The 23,984-nt window shown below is 35.2% G+C and overlaps 1 protein-coding gene across 4 annotated transcripts; it reads right to left on the bottom strand.

Annotated features, from left to right (window-relative positions):
- Window positions 1-4,623: 4,623 nt before the first annotated feature.
- Window positions 4,624-22,568, bottom strand: LOC133522115 (putative inorganic phosphate cotransporter). Of its 4 annotated transcripts, none has more exons than XM_061857330.1 (9): window positions 22,488-22,568; window positions 18,188-18,234; window positions 15,082-15,308; window positions 10,890-11,126; window positions 9,409-9,615; window positions 7,585-7,758; window positions 6,074-6,290; window positions 5,556-5,794; window positions 4,624-4,924 (listed from the first exon to the last, which is right to left on the bottom strand). In XM_061857330.1, the coding sequence occupies exons 2-9, from the start codon at window positions 18,219-18,221 to the stop codon at window positions 4,706-4,708; spliced, it is 1,554 nt and encodes a 517-aa protein (XP_061713314.1). In that variant the 5' UTR covers window positions 18,222-18,234; window positions 22,488-22,568; the 3' UTR covers window positions 4,624-4,705. The 4 variants fall into 4 exon arrangements, with proteins under 4 accessions (XP_061713314.1, XP_061713313.1, XP_061713315.1 ...); XM_061857329.1 differs by lacking the exon at window positions 22,488-22,568 and adding an exon at window positions 19,213-19,333; XM_061857331.1 differs by lacking the exon at window positions 22,488-22,568 and adding an exon at window positions 19,302-19,319.
- Window positions 22,569-23,984: the final 1,416 nt, after the last annotated feature.

The raw sequence follows: 23,984 nt of genomic DNA, 5'->3' as shown, positions 1-23,984 counted from the left end.
AACTATATATTGATAATTAATTGATTAATTAAGACTTATAGATCAAAAACCTTACCCTCTTCCAGATGACATAGAAACTTGATATTTCTCTTCTCTTTTGCATATGAGCGCAATGGCGTTTAGTTTAAGGTTTGTTTTATATATTTTGGTTTTGCTCTATTAATTACTTGGTTATGTTAGTAAAAAAGATTCTACCTAGCATCCTAGAGCGGCACACAAAGAGTATAATAATATATATTATGTATAGGCGGCACATACCTACTGCGGCTATGTGAGGTACCTACTATACATAACAGCCAAAAAAATCTGTAAATTATAAGACACAACAAGACATACAGGCGTTAGTAACACTCTTTGAAGGCTGCGCAAATGATCACTCTTGGTCGAAGGGTACTTAAAGCTCATAGAACACTGGCAGCAATCTATTAGGTTATGTTTATTGTAATATTTTTATTGTCTGTGTATGTTTAACATATACCTAAGGACATTTTTATATTACTTTATAAAAATAATGTAAAACGCCTGACTTAAAATAGGAACAAAGGGGAGATAACTCACTGCTGCAACTATAGGGGGATTAAACTAACCTCACATACTCTTAAACTGTGGGAGCGCATACTAAACAAACGCCTTCTGGACATCTGCGTGATAACACCGAACCAATTTGGCTTCACCCCATCAAAATCGACCACAGACGCAATACAGACCATGAGAATACTTACGGAAAAACATCGCGAAAATAAGAAGGACTTGCACTTTATATTCATAGACCTCGAAAAGGCGTTCGATTGGGTACCGAGAAGACTCGTGTGGCAATCAATGAGGGAACATCTAATACCAGAGGACTACATACGCTTGGTTCAGGACAAGTATACCAACATCCGCACGAAAATCAAAAGCCCTGCCGGATTGAGCAAAGATGTCGCAGTCGAAGTGGGAGTCCACCAGGGATCAGCCCTAAGCCCCCAACTATTTAATATAGTCATGGATTATATCACAAAACCCATTCAGCAGGAATTACCTTGGAACCTCCTATATGCCGACGTCATTGCGCTTGTTTCCAAATGTGCCGAAGACCTGCAAACAACTCTAACCAAATGGGTCACTACTTTAGAAAATGCGGGACTACGAGTAAGTAGATCGAAAACCGAACATCTTGAAGGCAACTATAGCAATGTGGCAAACAGATGCAATCTCTACTACCCGGACGGAAAACAAGTACCAAAAGCTAGCCAATTTAAATATCTAGGCTCGGTAATAACAAATGACGCGAATGTAGAAATAGACGTCTCCCATAGAATCAATGTCGCATGGCAAAAATGGCAGACACTCACCGGAGTTCTTTGTGATCCACGAATGCCCATACGTACAAAGGGCAAGGTATACAAAACTGCAGTGCGACCAGCAATGCTGTATGGGGCTGAATGCTGGCCCGTCAAAGAAACGCACGTCAAAAAGTTACATGTGGCCGAAATGAAAATGCTTAGATGGTCAGGTGGCGTTACAAGAATAGACAAGATACGAAACGAATTTATTAGAGGCAGTTTCAAGGTCACCCCCATCTCCGAGAAACTTACGGAAACCCGCCTAAGGTGGTACGGCCATGTTATGCGGAGAGACGACGGCCATGTCGTGCAAAAAGCGTTGGCTCTGCCAGAAGGCAAAAAACGAGGAGGACGGCCCCATCTGACATGGTGGACGAGTATGGCCAAACTATTGGAAAAAGCCCAACTACCCAACCCGACAACTCAGGACAGATCGTCTTGGCGCCGAAGGACAAGGAGAGCCGACCCCACCTAATGTGGGATAAGGCAAAGCAAAAGAAGAGAGGAGCCTGACTTAAAATGAAAGATGAAAAAATAGATAGAAAGATTCAGTGATTGTATTAGATGTGTAATGCGTCATATTAATGGTTTTGGCTCCGTAGCGTAGCGTAGTCATCTCTCTCTATTATAATAAATATAATAATATATAAAAAGCCTATTAATTCCATAACATATGATGAAAACAAAAAATTACATAAATCTTTTTTTTTTATTCTATGCTCTTATGATTATAGTTATACACCGTGTTTTTATTGAATTTCGTTAACTTCGGGGTATCGGTAAGTACGTTTAAAGAAACTAAATGGCATAGTTAATTTTCAAAAAAAAAAAAATGTTTTTTTTTTACTATTTTTTTTTTATAAAAAGTAACTAAATGTTGCATATAGCGTTGTTGTAACACGGGCATTACATTTAACTCAACCAAACAATTGAAACCTATGACATATCAATGTCATTTCGAACGTCGATTGTCCGAGATAGTACTTACGTTTAGTAGCAAATGTATGAACTCGCACTAAACACTAATCAATAAGTAAACAGGCCCTAAGGCAAGTGTACACGCTCGTAAGGGCCTTATAAGATAAAAATTAATGATTGATTATCTCCGAAATGGAGTTAGTTAGAATATCGGTGTCTTTGAGAAAGTTACTTAATTTAAGCTCAGGAATGCACCCTCGAAATTAAAGCAAATGAAAAAAAACACGGTGTATAGTTTAGTCAGGACCCCTCAGGGGTAAAGGCCTCCTCCACTCTTTAAAATCTATTTCCCGGAATTCATCGGACCACCGGGCGTTGGATTTGCCGTGTCTTCTCTTTCCGTCTGGCGCTTTCCACAGCGTGGCCACCTTTGTCCATCTTTTGGAATGCATCCTACCTACATGGCCGGCCCATTTCCATTTGTATTTTAAACAAGTATTCTAATGCATCTATTATTTTAATATCGCTATGTTTTATCTTATCCTTTAGTTTAATATTCAGAATATTACGTTCTATGGCTCTTTGGCAAGTACTGATTTTGTTGTTAACCGACTTCAAGATTTCAAAAGGAGGAAGTTATCAATTCGGTTGTATTTTTTTTTAATGTTTGTCACTCCTGTACTTCGTCATTTCTGAACCAATTTCGAAAATTATTTTTTTGTTTGATTTTATATATATACAGATTGGTCCCGTTTTTGTCAAAACTCAGTTCTGATGATGGGATTTATGAGGAATCGAGGAAACACTTCAAATGTGAAAAGCATACTGTTGGTTTTCCGAATAAAATAAAATAAAACAAAAAATACATATAGTGATTTTTGTATTTTCTTTAACAAATCAAGCATTTACATTTAAAAATGTGACATTTGATGAAGTGGAACTGCTGATGATGATCAGAATGGAACTCTTCAACGACGCATAGTACACGTTTGGCGATTTGTCCTCTTCGCTGTGTTTGTTAAGCAAATTAGATCTTCAAGACAAATTTTTGACAAGTTCGAGTTCTGACGATGGGGTCCATGAGGAATCGAGGGAACTCCTCAAATGTTAAAGGCATATGTATATTGATTTTAGTATTTTCATCAACAAATCAAGTATTTACATTTGTAGAAGTGACATTTGATGAAGTGGAACTGCTGATGATGAACAGAACGGAACTCTTCAATGATGCATAGTTCACGTTTGGCAATTTGTTCTCTTTGCATTTTTGTCAAGCAGTTAGGTTTTCAATGCACATTTTTATCCTATTTAGTTTTTATAATAATTATCTGGTGCTTTATTTCATGCATGGTGTGAAATAATTTATCTTAAACATACAGTTGAATACCCTATTGCGGGTATCTTACCAGTCAACCATAGGGCAAATCTGAAATGTGTCAAGGTGGGTGCAGTGACAAAAAAAAACATGTAACCTCCTTTTCTACATAATTAGGCGTAGGACGCTATCTTTTTAATTTCATTGTATGAAATCCAAAATCAACAATAATCGTTCTTTCACCGGTCTCCCTCATTGAAGTCGGTTTTTTTTCCTTAAAAATTATTAGCTTCTACGGTATACATATTTCCAGGTTTGACTTCCGTATGTCATAGTTGGGAGTAAGCAAGAGTCTATTACCTTATTTTTCAGATTAAGTGGAAGACAGCTTTTTAGAACTTCTTTCATACCCCAAAACAAATTCCAAGTTTTCTTGATTCTTCGATCTATCTCTTGATAAGTTGTTTGATGGATCGAACGATATTTGTTTACCGAAGTACAAGAAGCTCTCTATTACTCTTCCCTACTAGTGCGACAGTGACGGCCTGATTCGAAGAATTATTAAGACACGTTTTATATCTTGGAAAGATCTTTAAAAGATCGATAACTAAACGACATGCCAAAATTGACGTTTATTTCGATTCCGCTGTGATCCCAATAAGATCTATCTACGATATTTCTAACGTCAAAGTGAAATTGGTTGCCCGAATCGAGCTGCTTCTGTCAATTATATGACATACAAACGATATCTAAATGAGAACTGATCTAAACCAGAACTTATTGTTACCGTATTCCATTCTTCGAATCGGGCATTAGGTAACAGTTGCGTGTCGTTCGCTACGGAGCTTTAACGAATAGCACGTTAGCTACGTACCCGGGTATTGTAGATGGCGCTGGACGACTCTACTAACTGGTTGTCAACTCTTGATTTTTGATAATACAGTCAGATGTCTCAATCGGAGCACGATTTTGATGCGATTTTACACATCTACGATGTATGAAATTTGGTTAGTAAATATAACTTAAGTCAACATAAATTGAAGTAGGTAAAATAAAGGCCGGAAATCATTATTAACGTGTTTATTCCTCTCTTTAAAATAAATTATAACTTAAAACCAATTTATAATAACACTAATTGTCATTTTAGTCAATCTTTCTGCTTTTCTTTACTTTCACTAGTTGGCGCTTCACTATCTTTCTTCTTGGTGGGCAGAGGTCCATGTTTCCAGTTAGGAGGGTAGCCGTACTTTTTGACGTCGTCCCACCATTGGGGTTCTCCTTGCGCCCAGATGAGGTAGATGATGTTGGTGATCACTAACACCGCGAGACATACCCAAAACGCTATCCGCCATTGCGCTAGGGTCGACTGTAACAGACAAAAAAAAATAACTAGATTATTTTCTGAGACATTAAATATATCGATTGAGGCTCTAAGCGTACGTCCACATATATGTCGAGGATAATAGTTATTTGTTTTAAAAGGGGGCAAAGGGTTAAACAAACTTTGCCTCCGAGTAAAACACAATTTTTTACCACTACACTACACACCAACACGAGGAAATTACTAAATAAGAAATACTAAAAAAATCAAAACAAATTGAATCCAAATGAACGTAATATAAAATTTATCATTCAAAATCATCATTTAAAAGTCAATTCCACCAGCTAACATAAAGAAACCACTCAAACTTTCCATCTGATTACTTTCCCCATATGTAGATAAAATGCAACTTTCTTATTACTTTTCTGAACCTTCACCAGTTGGTGTGGTGAAAAATAGATTTTTATACTCGAGTTAACACACATCTTGAACTTTTATTTTATTTGTAACAATAGTAACTGCACATGAATATAATTGCAAATTAATGTATTTATGCAACCCACACCAGTCTTTACGGAAACTATTTAATTAAAAATAAACTATTATTGTAAATTAGCCCAAAAGGGAAGAAGCTGGTAACGAATTAATAAGAACTTATCAGTATTTAACAAATTACCTGTGGTGTCAAAAGGCCAATGAGATACGGCGTTATAATAGCAGATATAGCTGCTATGCCGTTAACCATGGCGGTGGTGGTGCCAGCGTAGTTCGGCGTGATGTCCAAAGCGTTGATCTTCATACCGCTGTAATACGCGCCCATGAGTGTCATGGCTGCCACGAACCAGAACACGGCCAGCGTAGTGTCGCAGCCGGAGTACGAAGCCATGATGATGCAAATACCGGGGCCCGTCGCAGCTGTAGGAAAACGATATTTAATATAAGTTTCAAAGCGTTTTACATTCCGTTTAAATGCTTGATCATCGCCATTAAACTTTACTGTGTTAAAAATGTACCTATTACCAAAATTAAACAAGTTCAGTCAGTACACATCGACGACACTATTAACTAGCCATTTGTAAATCTTATTGCAGCATGATAATATACGAACTTGCACTCAATGTTTATTGTAAAAGTTGTTCAAGTAAAAAAACAGGTAGGTAAAGTAAATTTATTTTAAACGAAAATACTTCATACCTATTGTAGTATAGATTTTTCTTGCATTAAGAATACTGTGATATCCTCGTTTGACACAGAAGTCACACAGCAGACCGAAGAAAAAGGCGGCTATCCACATAGCGATGTAGGGCACAGAAGACAACACCCCAGCCGCCTTAATGTTGAACTTCAGAACGTCCGTCATGTACTTGGGGAGATCGGTGACCATTGTGAAGTAACCCCAATCGTGTCCGATCTGTGAGTTATTAAAGTACGTTAATAAATATACCACACATTGATAAGCGCTGGTGGGCTAGCGGTAAGAGCGCGACTTGCAATCCGGAGGTCGCGGGTTCAAACCCCGGCTCGTACCAATGAGTTTTTCGGAACTTATGTACGAAATATCATTTGATATTTACCAGTCGCTTTTCGGTGAACGAAAACGTGAGGAAACCGGACTAATCCCAACAAGGCCTAGTTTACCCTCTGGGTTGGAAGCTCAGATGGCAGTCGCTTTCATACCGGGAAAATGCGAGGAAGAAGAAGAAGAATAAATATACCTCACGCCTATGCGTGTGATTATTCATCTCGCTTACGCACACGCTAGCGAATATGTCAGTGTCAAACTGGTGGTAGAAGTATACTACTCCTGGGTTGATAAACAAACCCCGTTATGAAAGATGCAGTTCATTGAAAATTAGAGTTGGCAAAAATACGTACCCTAAATCCGCCGGTAATACATAACTTACAATTAGTTGTTAGATCGTGTCATTAACGAAGACGCGTGCCTTGACTCGTAATATCATGTTATGAAAGGTTAGATTTGACAAATCTGCGCGTCGTGGCATTAAATTATAATTCCATTATAAATTGTATCATGGGCATTTAATAATTCATGATTACCAAGAATACGATTAAGTATAATTTTCACAATTAAATAAATTATACAGTGTGTCCTTAGCCATTGGACAAATCCTGAAATCCCACGTAGGGTTACTTCTCAGAAATGCTCTGACGTTAATATTTTTTGAATTATTGTGTTGAATTCGTGTGGCGTTATTGTCATAGAGACTTGTCATTTATCGACTTTCGATGTACAATATAGAACACAACATATTAAAAACTAATTTAAAACCAGATAATATAACTACGTATTAAGTTTTCATTATTTTCAGTCAACTGGAAGATCACCTGAGCGATGTCTACCTTTTTAATTCAAGTTATGTAGACTATATGATTATAACTGATGGCACTTAGATTCATAGCAAAAAATTACCCTTACGTCGTTACTTTACCACTGATTCGCACTAAACGCTACGCATCCAGCTTTATCATGCGTACGGCTAAGGAGTGGAATTCACTTCCTGCAAATCTATTCCCAGTCCACTATAACTTGGACCTTTTTAAATCGAGAGTGAATAGACATCTTTTAGGTAAGCATGTTCCATCCTAGACTACATCGGCACTTTCCATCAGGTGAGATTGTGGTCAAATGCCTACCTTTTCGGAATAAAAAAAAAAAAAAAATAGTTGTTCTAAGTTGAACTTACTCCCGCAATAATTAAAGCCCACAATGGCACGGAGCGCAACAGCGCCTTCCAAGGTACTGGGTCCAACTCATGTTCTGCAGTACTGATCAGCGACGCTACATTCTCGTTCAAGTACTTCTTTTCTTTGTCCGATATGTACGGGTGAGTGTTAGGCGTGCTGTAGCAGAGAACAGTCTGAAATCAACATTATCACGGTTACATTTATTAATAAAATAAGAATATTTGCGAAGATGTTAACAATTTTGTCAACCGGTCTGGCCTATTGGGTGGTCACCCTGCCTATGAAGCTGATGGTTCATAGGCAGGGTTCGAGGTCGTCTCCCAGTAATGGCATTTATTGGAGTGATGAGTACGAATATTTGTTCCTGAGTTTTGGGTGTTTTATTATATAATATATACAATAATACATAATACAATAAAGAATAAATAAAGAATATATATATATATATATATATATATATATATATATATATATATATATATATATATATCGTTGTCTGAGTACCCACAATACAAGCCTTTTTGAGCTTACTGTGGCGCTCAGTCAATTTGTGTAAGAATGTCCAGTAATTATTTATTTATATAGTGCTCCATAAGCTCCATATCCCAAAGCAATTCACGTGTCTTTTTTTTTATGGTAGAGGAGGCAAACGAGCAGACGGATCACCTGATGGTAAGCGATTATTATTATTATTATTATTTGGTGGTGTCTCCGATAGTATCAATCTGATACCAAAAAACATTATCATCTGATAGCTGACGGCTCATGGTCGTGAAAATATAAATCTAGGTGATCTAGGTTTAAGTTTGAGATTATTATGAGTATGTTAGATTATTATTTATAAATTGTATTATGTATGAAACTGACCTGTTTCTCTGACTTCCAATGTTGATAAATATTCATTATTTAAACACTTAACTCAATATCACGCGAAGTTTACACAATTTGTGATTTATGTGGGTACGATACGAAACCACGGTTGATTAGAGAAACATGGATAGTGATAACTTTGAGACAGTAGTTAACCTACTAATAAGATTTGTTAACTATTTTAAAGTGATTATATTATGTATTAATATTACTTATTAGTAATTATGTATAACGGAGTTTATTGAAAAGATGTTGTGATCATTTTATTCTGCATTATTCGATAAATGAGAAGATACGTTTGTGACGTCACTTCTCGAACGACAAATGGCATGATTAACCAGTTGTGAGTGGCTGGTTAGCAGTGGATATAAAAGGGCCCGACCCATTTCATTTTGATTGATTCTCATTGTGATTCTTCGTTGCGCTGCAGCACTGAGTTAATCGTCGCCACAGGAATATTGAAAGTTAAGTAAATACTATGTTGATCATTATGTTAATGTTTTTGTACTTACTTGATTAATTTGATGAATTAATTATTAAATAATATATTGGTGAATTATAAAGTATTTGTGATTGTATTTATTAGTTGTTGATGATAAAGTTAATAAATTGGTTTATTAACTATAATAAAAAGGTTTTATTTTCAATTATATTTGTTAATTATTCTAGTGATTGATTTAGCAGTTTCAAATCATTCTGAATCAAGGTAAATAAATAACTTGATGACAAGTTATGCCTAATTTATACAGCTATCTTAGTGTTATCAAGCAGTATTGAGAATTTAATGTAATATTTACTATTAACTCTGTTTTAATTTATTATTTACATAGCAGCAGGGTTTGCTTTTATCTACTCGGACATCCATTTTAACTTATTATTCTTACAAGTACATTTTTGAAATTTTATATGACATCTTTTATCTATATAGCAAGTATATCTATAACATCACTTACCCAAAGAGCAAACCAAACCAGCCCAAATCCTCCGAACAAATAAAAAACGTTGTCCCAGACCCCGTCGCTTAAAACCAATCCCGAGAAGAACGTTCCCGCAATGTTTCCAATCTGAGCACCTCCAAACACGATGGAACCTATCCTCGCACGTTCAGTCTTTGGAGCCCAGCGGGATACCATAGACATCAGTGCAGGCATGGTTGGACCCTAAAAAAACAGCATAATTATACTCATTGTCATTATAATTGGCTTTTGGTCTCGTGAAGTACATAAGAGATAGTAGGAGTTTTTGAGAAGGTCATAGGAATTTCTTATTCTATTTTATGCAGGCAAAGAAGATAATCTAGCAGGTAGTGAAACTATTGAGGAGGTATCATAAAAACAAATTGCCGCTATTTTTTATCGTTTTGCTGCCCACCAAAATGAAATTTTGATATATTTAGAAAATTTATTTCTTAAAAAAGAAAAAATGCGACACAAGCCGTGAAAAAAAAAAGATGTAAGTATTCTAATGGACTTTTTTTATGCCACGTCGGTGGCAAACAAGCAGACAGCAGACTTAACGCAATGTCAACAAGAATAACACATAATTGGTTACATTATATCAGAATGTAAATAGACTAAAAAAATGTCTTGAATTTATATACCGGATGTGACCTGGAACAGGAGCAATAAACTAACTCAATCTGACTCACATTAGTTGAGCGACTTGTAAATAAAATAAAATAAATATAAATAAAATACAATACAATACAAATACTCTTTATTGCTCACCTCGATACAGAAAACAATAGGTACAATGAATACAGCAATTCAAACAGAGGTAAAGTAAACAACAGGTGATCTTATAGCTAAAAAGCTATCTCTTCCAGACAACCTTTAAAAACTTTGTGTTCTGTACCCCTAGTGTACATTTATTCGATAGCGAAACGTGACGTACGCGTTTGCGTTAACTCTTATTTTGTATGGGATTTTGAGTTTCCAAAACGTCCCGCTTGGCGCGCTGCTTCTAAATCCCATACAAATGAGACTTAACGCAAACGCGTACCTACGTCACGTCACGCTATCGAATTAATGTACACTAGGGGTTCTGATTTTTAATACCAACACTTTAAAGTTGAACTAAGACGCAATGATTTGCGAATTTTGTTACGTTTAAAGTGTGACTTATCGATACAAGAAAGTGCCAAAAATATGTATACACGACTTTATTACCCATATATTAAGGTGGTGTATACTATTTTTGGCACATTATTCGTATCGATATTTTCAGACGTCACTGTACCGTAAATAATATTTAGTTTATATAAAAAAAAGACTTCATAAGTACCTAATTTTTGAACGTAAATATAAGTTTTGCCGTTCGTCCTCGACTCCTGTACAATCTATGTTTTGATTATTTGATTGTGTTACAGGAGAAATCCGGTATAAAAAACGAAAAACGTTTCCCCCGACCTATAACAATTTTATAAGGTACTTACTTCACCAAAGCCTTCAATAACTCTCAAAGCGAACAGTGCCGGTGCCCCTCCCATTTTAGTCACAACAGGGGTGACGAAAGTACAAACTGCAGTAGAGAGGAGACCCAAGCCAAGAACCCATTTGCCTCCGTACCGCTCCGCCAGCATACCCCCAGGAATGTGCGTGATGACGTAGCCGTAGTAGAAGGCACTGAGAAGCAGGCCTTGGGTGGCTTCGCTCCATTCGAATAAAATGTTCTGTAAATTCAAATTTTCTCTTAAAGCTGACTCTCGTAAGCGTTCACAACCCACTCACATACTCACACACACTTACAGAGACACACAAGCATAATCGCGAGCAATCCTAATCTCTTACTTTTTTTATATTAATTATAGTTAATAGTTACCCATCTTTGTAATGCAATACACTAAGAAGTACAAGGTACAAGTGCTAAGAGTGACTAAGTTTATTGATAGCTCATAGAAACGTTAATTAATAATGTGTAAAAACCGTGAAAGTTTAATCAGAGTTAAGTCTATTGATGTAAAATTTACCATGTTTTTTTTCTTTCGATCTTTTCTCTTTCTTTCATCAGCACAAAAGTAGTATTATATATTTCGATGTATAATGTCCGACCGTCCTTAGTCTGGGACCGGTCTGAAAACCAGCGCCGGGCATGTCAGCCCGGCACACGCTGAGACTGGAACCCTTTGCCCAATACAATAAATACAATACCGGTTGACCTGTATAAATTATTAATGTATTTTTTTTTAACTATTATGTAACCTTATTCTCCTATGTACTTGTATGTGGCAATAAATGATTCTTATTCTTATTCTTCTTCTTAAATGTCAGAGATTGGTGAAAAATGATGTTATACCTAAAACCTTGGAGGATGAATAACTGGAGTCGCCTTTAAGAGCTTACCACTCTGTCGAAAACCTCAGCATTGGCTGAAGAACGTCAATCCATACAATACATATGACCATTGGGTCATAATATATGTATTGTATGGATTGACGTTCTTCTGACATGGCTATTTGTACGTTACGTACAAATAGCCATACATTTGACGTTCCCCTCCCCCGCAAAAATCGGCAGGCTGTTTTGTATAGAAATTTACAGACAAGGCGTCTCCAGTTGTTAAATCCTCCAAGCCTATTACGTATATTTGCGGCGCTTTAGTGTCTGGGCCTGGTCCGCGGCAGTCCCGGGCTTCCGGGCCTATCCTTCAACGTGGCCGGACGGCACGGCTTCTCACTGAATTGTACAGAAAAGAGCCCTTATATCTTGATATGGGAACTACAGGCATATATATGGCTCCCTCAAGGTAAATGGCGATGCTATCGACCAACTGTCAAGATTTGATAAAATATGCGCACTTGAAAAAAATATGGGGAAACATGGGATTTCTAAAAGGCAGTCAAAATACACCTCATAATGTTACGTTTTTGGAACGCCATCTATCGAGCGTTATTTCGTGAAATCGGAGAACGCTCCAAGGATTAAGGGCTCTTAATATTATCAATTTACGTATCAAAATAACCCACCGGTAGTTAAAGATAAGAGAGGCTTATGAATAATTCCTATGTGAGGCACTTATAATGTTACAAAGGTGTCTCATTTTATTACTGTGTTTGTTAAGTGTTATTTAATATTTACTCTTTGACAAGTCAATTTTTAACGCGCTACTACTTTTTGTTGTAGTTGCGGCATAGATTTTTGAGGAAAAATATTGATAATATGAATGATAAGTCTAGATAGGTTCTAGGCGTACCAAAATTTAAGCGCTTACCTTGTACAAATTGGACAAGCTGCCTTTAGTCACGATTAAGCAAGCGAGAAATGAGCGTGGTAATGAGCTTCCGCATACGAAAAGAGAGAGACAAGCTTACGTTTAACAAAGAGTATAACAAAGATGAATGGTATTATGCGAATACTAATCAATAAAAACAGAATTTTTCGTAGTTAATGAAATAATATGGAAGTTTTTTTTGTGCTCCTTATATTCATACATATTTTATGTTATACTTATGTATAACCTATCTATAGTTATGTAACATCATTGGATGAAATGCCACACAGCAACTGTATATTTATTGATAAAAATTTTGCGGTGTAATGATTTGAAGATGTTTTCTATGCTTATCTAGGAAGATACGATTATTTAGACAGGTACTCAAACCCAGCGTGCGTAAATATTTTTGATTGTCGTCATAATATTTGAGTCGTAGAAAGCAACATCGTCAAGCATTTTATTTTGATATTGTATTTGACTCCTCTTCATGTGATGTTTTTAAATTCAACAAAAATACGATTTTTACTAGTAGCCAAAATCGACAAATCGTTATGATAATAGAATTTTCAATAAAAAAATTGATTGAAACGCACCAATAAAATAAAATCAAATGAAATTACTTTTACAAAAGGAGAGGTATTAACAATACAGGGTGATTCATGAGACGTGAGCAGGACTAAGCCTACACAATCAGTAAATGTTAATGAATCGTTCACCATCATGTTTAAGTAAAACAATCACTTTTTTTTTATCTGTTATTTAACTTTTTGTTAGGGACAAATTTGATTATCTACAATCATGGACACCCTATAACACTTAATTAACAAAGATAAAACCTCTTTAACCGTTATGACAGCACTTTGATTATGAAGAAAATAAAATGTCACACTTGAGTGAGATACGATTTTATAAAAGTAACCACACTCCGATGGCATTCAATTTGTCACTTATTATGGATAAAACAAAGAGGGTGACCATAAATATCGTAAATAAAATAAAACTCTTTTTGAACAGTAAAAATTAAATTAACGTAGAACTCACAAATACTGGTACGAAACAGTTGCTAATAATTTACTGAATATGCAGGCTTGATCCTGCTCACGTCTCCTGAATCATCCTGTATATGTATTTTCTACTTGAGGTTTACTCAATTCATCCTATTTATTTATTTTTTGCATGCGGCAAAATACCTGTTACTACATTTGACCTGATATGTGCAACAGGCGTAATACATATTTTTTCAGTACAATTTTGGAAATGAGATATTTAAGATAAAATCATTAATGTGACGTTCATCAATGTGGTACCTTTTGGGAACGTCATATTTGTTATCGACAATTGTCAATTTTCTCGTTATTAATATATCCATGTACTCCTAGCAATTCGAAGACAAGATGAAGAAGATTATGACTATGTCGCAGTATTTGGAAAGAAACTAGTTTAGGTAGGTAGACAGCTAATTAGTTTAAATAGAGATATAATATCAATACGAAATTATTCTACCTAAAGATAGGTACTTAGGTAGGTCTACAATATACCACATGTGACACATGTTCATTACGTTGTCGTTCAGGCTCATCATCATCACCTATGTGGTTAGGTATCAACCCGGAAAAAATTAAAGAATACCTACGAGTACGTATCTTAACTTTACCGCAATTTCAGAGTCATACTGGAAATAACAATTTACTGTAGATAGTTTTTCCCATTGCCACGTACCTACTATATTGATAGTGCTAAACATGAATTAGGTCGTAAAAGATAAAGTAAACAATAATAGTTTAGTTTGTAAACGTGTCTCGTTTTACAGTATTACTTTGTAATTTTCATAGAAACGTGACGATGACTTGACTAGAATATGGGCCGGAACTAAATACGATATAATGCTACTTACTTTAAATAAAACACCATGTTATTGTGCTTAAATGGTAGCGTACTTAGCTGTAGGGTAGGTACCTATTTACACTTGATCTGTACGATATTATTGATCTGTTCAGTACCAGATAATACCACATTCAATTTGACTAAAAATACGATTACATACGATGTCTAAAATATTTTCATAACAACAGAATGTAGCATATAGATGTTTGTTACGACCGAAGATGATCTGACTATAATTATATGTATACCTAATTGATAAATGTTATCTTGATTACGAATCATAAACTTCCGCACACTTTGCAAGTATATGCAAATGTATTATGACTGTTACAAATTATAAACTATGAGATATTTAATTCGGTAATTTAATACAACAAAACACACTCAGAAGCTAGTAAAAATCAAACGATTTCCTCAATTTCCCCATAAATCAGTTCTAAGAGATGGTTTTCGTAGGATTACACACTGTGTATTCATTTGATACTCTGTGAATAGATAAGATTTCTGAAAAATCTCTAAAGATAACTTACCTCGCTTTGAAAGAAAGTGTCCGCAGTCGTGTTCCCTGATACGATGGTCTCCGTAATAGAGTCTGACGGGCATGCATTAGGGTCGTAATGCGGGTCGCCCTCGACCGCCGTCGTCTTCCTCACCATCTGAGTGATGGCCATGTTGAGACACACCCGCATCGTGTAAGCGTTGGCGATCGCCAACAGGGCCATGATTGCGAACACATACCGCTGAGGTATGAGAAATACTGAAATCAATAATAACAATGTATCACCGATGGTAGATGGTATACGGACATATCAAATAGAATTAATACAACATTTAGGTTTCACGTCTCTCCTATGGAGCCAACACCTGTAAAGTTGATGTATAAAGGCTAATTTTCTGACTGAACTCTTATCGAATAAAAGGGTCACTCCTTTTCTATTAACTTGTGTGATAAAATCATTACTGATAAGCACAGAGGCTGCACCAGAAAAATATTTCTATACAATACTACAAAAACGTGCACAAATTGTGAGTTGTGAAACAAGTACGTTGTTATTTAAACTAAAATCTCATGGTGACAGTCATAAATATTGAATCGTGTATGATGTGGTTCGTATAATCGACACTATAAAAGTTTTTGTCCAGTTAAGTAGTAGTAAACTCAACAGTAGTATCAAACTGTACAAAAATACATACTAAAAGTAACATACAATTAGTAAGAAGTACAAAGGCGAACTTATACCTTTGAGGGATTTGTTTCAATTAACCATTGAGTAGATGAGAGGAGAGAGTGAAAAGAGGGTGCCAAATGCAGTAAAATGTACAACAAAGAACCAGAAAAACAAAGGATATACAATAAAAATTGGATAGAAGTAGAAAAATATAAAGCAACTATACAATATAAATATTAGTAAATTAATCAGTAGACTATAGCTTCTTTGATCTCCCGTTAAGCAACGCAACCGATTACGCCTGTCTTAACAAAACAGGCAGCTTATTCCCCAGCTTCACTGAACGCACTGCGAAGAATCGCATCCACGAGATTTGTGAGAGGGTGATAAATTTGCGCAGACGGTGGCCACTGCCTGCAGCCAGAAATTGATTTTTTTGAGACAGGTATAGAGGAGAAGAAAGTGTGAAAAGAACATTAAAGAGAAGAGAAAGAGTGATAAAAGATATCTACGGCGGCGAGTTGGAAGCCTATTGAGTTTTTGACGTAAGTATGACACATGATCGTACTTCCGTAGGCCGAAAATAAATCTTATAAAGACATTCCGTAAACGCTCTAACTTGTCCAGAAGTTCTGTCCAGAAGTAGTCCAAAGAAAGTGTCTGATCCATGGTGACTCCTAGATTTCTGTCAGTGGGTGAGAAAGAAATTGGTATACTATCAAAGAAAATTCTAGGTGTCACCTGCTCAGACTTCCAAAAACGATCGATTGCAACTTCATGGCGTTGATTTTTAAGCCGAAAGATGAAGCCGGATTATAAGTCGGGGTTGATTTGGCTTACAAGGGAATCGAAATCATCAAGGCTGGCAGCTGAATAAATTTACAGATCATCTGCGTAAAGATGGTAACAAAGCAGCAATGGGAACAGAATACCCCCCTGAGGGATGGCAGAAGAAAGTACACCAATCAAAAAGATTATCATGAACTCGAACCTTCTGACGCCTCCCAAAGAGGTAGCTGCGAAGCCAGGACAATGAAGCGGGTGAAACATTTAAAAGTTTTAAAAAAATTAAACAAATGTCAAAATCAACTGTGTTAAATGCACTGCTAAGTCTAAGAGAACCAAAACTATGTTTTTTTTTTAATTTTCTATATTAAAGTTAATGTCATCGGTGACTTTCACGAGGTTAAACGCGGCTTGGAACTAATTTACCAATGCAGTGCATCGACCAAGCTGCAAGCATGATAAATGATGAACAGTTGTTATGCATAAATGAAGTTACAAATATAATTGCTACACAACATTGTGTTTTATACTATTTATTTATTTTATTTTTCTTTATTTAGGATTCCCAACAGAAATACATCTACTATACGCGTTATAACGCATTTTAGAAAGTATACATAATCACCTAACCAAAACATCGTAGTTATGTTTCCAAAGAGTTTTATCGTCCCATATGTTACACCAAGTCAATATTGTATAATAATACTGTTATCTATTGTCCACAAAAGGAAAATCTTTTAATTTAAATATGTGAATAACACAGGTATGATGTTCATTCTAACGGCCCCCTAGCCAAGTCGATAGTGAGTGGCCCTGCCTACGAAGTCGAAGGTCCTGGATCGAATCCCGGTAAATACCTTTATTTGTATGTTTATCACGAATATTTCCTATGTTGTATATGTATGTAAGTATATATTTATGTATTAAAGTATGTTTATTATCGCCTATACTCATAGAGCAATCTTTGCTAAATTCATAGCTAGACCTGGTATAAGGTTGTCCACATTTATTAAAAACAATCTGGCCTAATTACTGCAAGAAGGCTGCAAGGATTCTAAAAACTTGTTTTTTTTTTTAAGGATATGCTATATTGTCATTAAGTCAGTATATTGGAAGATATCCCGGAGAAAGTTTGGGCATTCTACAATAATTATAGGCACACCAATAGTAGTTTGGGTATTTGCTTACAGAATTAATTTTGGGAAAATACAATACAAGCCCCTAAATCATCTCGATGGTTTGTTTTCTTTTTTTAAGTCATCTAGCAACTATCAGTACTATCACATACCCAGTGGTAAGTACTTCACTGCATAAAAACAATGTCGGTTGCCAAGCAACCTAATGATTTGATTCAGTAGCGGTCGGATTAGATGAACCATCAAGTGATTACACACTTATACAAGTTATGCTAAAACTACGGCAGATATTAGCCGTATTTGGGCTATTGTACAATATACCTAGTTGTAATTGATTGAAATTGCATTAAAATTGCTTTTTCTCGAATGCCAGGCCAACTATTACATAAAATCTTGTATTTTTTGTCAAACATTTTCAGATACTTAAACTGTTTACTTACCTTACAATCATAATTTAAGTTTCGGAGTGTTTGTCCGTGACAAATTTTAGAATAAAGACTTAACAGTAACATTTTAAAAATAATCTATTGTTTAAATATACGTACATTTCGATAGAGCAAGCCTCCAACCCGTCAACATGTTGAAGTTTTACCTAGAAACACAATAAAACTAAACTCATCACAATGTACTACGATATAGACATACAGTTGCAGAGTACAAGAATCAAGCACTCAAGTTTTATCACAGGTGTTAAAGGTGTACAGGTGTTGACTATAGGACGCGCACTGAAAGATAAAACGGTGTGCAGACTCGGTTCCTTGTTTTACAGCCTAACGTCTTGTCGTCATAGCCCTGCGAGCACTATTACTCGTACTTTTATTTCCTCATTTACGCTATTCGGTCACGATTTTTTTCTCAAATACACAGTTTGTTTGTGCGGGCACCGAGCAGTGTCAGATATCGGTTAGCGAAAGTGATTAAATAAATATTATAGCGCAACGAAAATTGCCAAACTATGACTAGGCGGGTAATGTGTAATGTGGATGTGAATACGTGGGTGCTATGTAACAAAATTTGATCGCATTCGCCGCCCTTGAGCCACGGCACCTCACAAGCGGATCGCAGCCAAGATGTTTGTTACAAGGACACACGTACTTATCATCATCTTCCTCGCGTTGTCCTGGCATTTCTGCCATGGCTCATGGGTGCCTGGGGTCCGCTTGGCAACTTATCCCATATCTTGGCGTAAGCACTAATTTTTATGAAAGCAATTGCCATCTGACCTTCCAACTGGTAGGTGCTGTTGTTTGTTCTACTTTATTAAAACTAAAAAGCTTAAAAAAGAAGAATCCAAAAATTTTCAGGTTTTAATTGTTTTGTATTATATACCCTACTTTAGTTGCTGCTTGATTTTTGTTCGTGAAAAATATTTATTTTATAATTTTATGATAAGGTAGACTGAGAATTGCCTCATGATATCAAGTCCGCCATTAGTACGATACGTTTTCCTTTTAAGTAATAAAGGTTAAATAAGTATTGAAAAGGATCATGCCAAATTTGGCCTACGATTCTATAAGCATATATATATGATAAATTTAATCATATTTCTTACAAGCTCATACATACGTACATTAGATTCCAACGGACACTTCTTAGTACCGAAAATAAGTTAAATATTAACTAAACCAAATCAACACATCAAACCACGCCATTACTTACATAGAATCAATAACATTTGTTATAAATGGAGCTCTAGAGCATGTTTAGAGCCAAAGAAAAAAGTAAAACATATGGCAGCAAAATGCATTCCTACGATGTTCCTGTTGATGCTAATAACGCTCACTTATGTATAATGTTCTTCAAAGAAGAACATTTATACCACTAACACCATACTGTTTTAAGCACTAAGTATCAAAGTTGCAAAAAGACCTGCGATACAGTAAAAACTTTTTATTCCAATGAATTTAAATGTAACATGCCCAAATGACCTACCTCAAAAGTTAATAGCGAACGAATATGGAACGAATAGAGTCGCTATGGATTTAAATAATGTACTGATGATTTTTTTCCATATTTGTTATCACGTATTTAGTATATACTCGTAAATAATACAAAAATAGGTTGTAAAGTAATTAAACTATAACACAGACTTATAAATACATTAAAATGAAATATAAACTATATCTAAAATAAAAATCTATCTTTTTTATAAATTACCTATATGATAAAACTACAACTAATGAATCCTATTTTTTTAATAAGTAAAGTTTATTACGACCTGCCTTTTAGACAAATATTTGTTTTTTAAACTTTCTTTTTTTCGTTTAGAACTTGTTACAATGTTTACTTAAGTGATTAGTTTTCACATTTGATGCTATACTAGAGATGTTATACTCTATTCCGGTTCGCATGTAATATCTTATTAATCTATGGAAGTCATATTAAATATCTTTTTATATTTAAAAAATGTATTGACCTAATACCAACTCATTCGATATTTGTTCCTTGACATCAGCCTTTAATTTGCATAGAAGCCCAATGTCATCGATATGTTTACACTATTTATGGCCCGTACGATCATACCGATCATACCCATTAAGTCAAAATTATCATCATCATAACCTAAAAATCGTAGAGAAATTCCTCTGTCATAAAGTTCTGTTAAGTGTCCGTGAATTTTTAATAACTATCAGGACTTTAATTTCATGTTTGAAGCCTAACAATATACCTGGGCAAAACTTGTATGGGAGCGGAACATCACCCTTACCAAGTTCTATGTATTGTTTGTTTGTCTATAGGTACGTTCATATGTTTTACAATGGAGCAATTAGAACGTCCTGCACATACAGGCCAATTCGAGTCTTAATTATTTGATCTCATTCCAATATGATACTGAACTGATACCTACTGATCTATCAGTGACAAAAGTATTTTTTTTTGATTGGAGAAAAGTTTCCTTTGTACATAATTTATAAAAGTAGTTATTACTAAAGATAGTTTTTATGTTGTGTATATTTTGTCATTTTTATATAATCAATACTACTACTCTACGATTATAATATAAATTAGTATATATTAGAGAATAATAATTAATATTGCAACTATTATGAAATAAATACATCTAAATCATATAGGTACCATCGGCAACCACGGCAGCTCAGATTCAGCCGGTTGGTACTAGAGATTTACGAGCATAAGGCAAGTGAAAAATTACTTCCAAGCATTTTATTTAAGAATAGCTCTGGGGTCAGATGCGTCGGTCGCGACAAAGATTGGTCGAAACGTTCATATTGAAGAAATATCTTGGTATCGTTGTTTGAGAGCACACGGAAATTATGGTGTATGTAAACTTAAGGGGTATTCGGAATTATGTAAGTCATAAGCTCATAAGCTGTGTCTGAATAAGTATAACAAAGCATTATTTATCTGTAATAGCAGTGACATATAATACTTGCATATTGCTCACTGCAGCAACAGAGGTATTTGATATATGCAGTTATTTAAACAAAATCTAAACTAAATCCTAGTTACCTACGTCACTATTATTTAGTATTCATTAGTCTTTATTTTGCCACTGATACTCGAATTTATATTATAAGAAAATACCGCGTCCTGTCCAAATATGTGTCCTGGATAATCGTAAGCATTAATATGGTGCTTACTTACCAACCAAATCCACGTATTCATCATTAGCTAAGTAATATATGTTTATTTGTGTAGTTAGTTTCATTATATACTTCGTCTTTATAAATATATATATATTTTTTAATTTATTTAGAACACAAACAGTCACATATACAAATGAATTTGAAGTACAATGTAGAGTACTTAACATACTTAAGAATCATAGACCTGGAGGTTCATTATTAAGTACATAATGTTAACATACATACTAACAGCATAAAGAAAATGAAATCATGAGCCATACTTAAAATCTATTTAGGTACTAGTCTTCAGAGGAGAAAAAAAAATACAATAAGTAGTAATACAGTAAGCAGGTTTGACATTACTGTCTGTTTCATTAATTATCGGATATGTTGTATTTTTTTTTTTTTACTAATATCTGGTAGGTATTAGGACAACCGGAAAGTTACATTTATACATTGTGTACATTGTATTATATTTAATTATATGAAATAGGTACTTGAACTAAAACAATTTACGTTTATTTTTTTAAGCACTTCAAGTTTTTATTTACTTTTATTTCTTTAACTAAGCGTTCAGTCTTTTTACAAGCCTTTATTTAACTTTCCCTGTTAGTATGTATGTAATATGTGAGTCAAATCTTGGGAGCTAAATTTGACCCACTTATCGATTTCCGATTGAGCTGAACATTTTCATATATAAGTCGGGTGACAATTATGGTACCATGGAGCTTATATGATGATGGAGACACGAGGTGGCCATAGGAGCTCTGTGATGAAACAACGCAATCTAATTGTTTGGGTTTTTTAGAATTGTCTCGATGAGTATTAGTTGCCTGCGGGAAGAAAAGTACAGTCAGCGATAAAAGCTAGTACCAAAAATGTTTTTTTTTTTTGCCTTAAACTTATTTCAATCATAAACATGGTTAATAAAAAATATTAGTTAATACTGGGGTAAGATAAACGTGACAGATACTGACAATCCAACCATCATCATTCCAGCAATCTAACTAGAAATAAATATAATATTGTATTATAATATCGTATTGTATTGTTACTCATGAAATAAAACTATACCACCATGAACGATGTATAGGGTTCGTAGTAGTGTAGTCCATCCTCTACTTTAATTTTATTTGACGCTCTATAATCCAGTAAAATAGTCTTATTTCATAGAACTACACATGTAAATATTATTGTAATAATAATGAATACAATATTAGAGGTAGCTAAGACGTCTAAATTAAAAGCATTTACTAACCTCGGACACTTATTCCATCAATTAGGTACTAAGTTTTTATTAAATATTTGAACTCCCAGACCGTCGAGTACAAGAGACCTACTAACTTCTTATTCGCAAGAATTTCAGTATGTATCCTTTATCAGTGCATGATTGACGTTATCACCGCTCACTTTTGTTGTCTTTTCGAAATGTTAAGGATTGCCCAAAGTAAAGCTTATCTACCTTCCTGAGAAACAATAACCTCTTCAAGAGCACTCAGTACACATATCATATGAACTATGGTAATCCTTAGAAGGCTCAAACCTATACATTCATCAGCAGAAGTAGGTAAGCGGGTCTGATGTTGAAAATAATCTGAACACAGCTTTATTGTTTGACCCGGGTATGTCCTTAAACTACATCCAAAAGAGAGGTATGGACACTGAGAATGTCATCTCGCTTTGTGTGGTAGAGTACAGCACTGCGGATGTCATTCCAGATCGAGAGCAGAGCCCAACTGGGGAAGTACCTCCACCTAACAGGAAACCGCAGCCAAATACACTAGACTCTACTAATAATATGTGTTCCTGTCGGTGAGTAAGGTTGCCCGAGCTCAACGACGGTGTGGAGTGTTAGGTCGGAAACGCGCATGTAGCTCCTCTGGAGTTGCAGGCGTACATAGGCTACGGAGATTGCTTACCATCAGGCGGGCCGTATACTTGTTTACCACTAACGTAGTATGAAATAAAACTTTTGGAATACCTCACCGGCTGAACTATTTAGTTATGCTAACAGCTGTATGAGATTGAACGTTTTCCCCAGCAATGCTGCGGTGGCAGTTTTAGGATAATTCTTTGTAGGTACTGATACAAAATTAGGCTGCGTTTTCTTATTGCAAGGGAAACAATGTACAGTCGTCATTTGCTCACTTCAATTGTATTTTGAGGATCATGAGGTAATGCTATAAATGAGTTTTTTTAATATAATTTTACTTATTTCCCAAAATATGCTTCAAAACTGAAGAATTTTATTAACTTTTAACAAAAAGAACCTACTTTGCAAGTTTAAAATACCAAGAATAACAAAGGGTGCTTTCTGATAGCAAATGCCCGAATATGCTATATAAAAAAAGAATATCGAAATCACTATAGTATCTTTTTTGTCTATTTTATATACCTATTTAATAAAAACGTTTATTCGAGAATCATGCTTAAATCTAATAGCACTGAATTTTCCGTCAAACCGCAACGTGGTTTGTTAGCAGACGACAAAGAGTTTTTAAATTTTTTTTTCTTTGTTTTAACTTCTGGAATATCCGATTATGAAATCCTACCTGAGCCGTTCAATCGAGCAGAAATTTCCATATCATTCCAGCCGTCTCAGATATATCGAGGAATATGTTTAACAAAAATACTCGACGAATTGAAAACCGCCTCTTTCAAAGCGGCAATGTTGAAGCAGGTTTGAAGGCGGTTTTACTTACTTTTACACGGTTTTACTTATGCTATCCACCTTGCCCGCCCCTCCTCTTCTTTG

This window comes from Cydia pomonella, chromosome 10, assembly GCF_033807575.1.
Source record: "Cydia pomonella isolate Wapato2018A chromosome 10, ilCydPomo1, whole genome shotgun sequence".
Taxonomy (NCBI): Eukaryota; Metazoa; Arthropoda; class Insecta; order Lepidoptera; family Tortricidae; genus Cydia; species Cydia pomonella.
The sequence above is the reverse complement of the archived record's forward strand: the minus strand, read 5'-3'. Positions and strand labels throughout refer to the sequence as shown.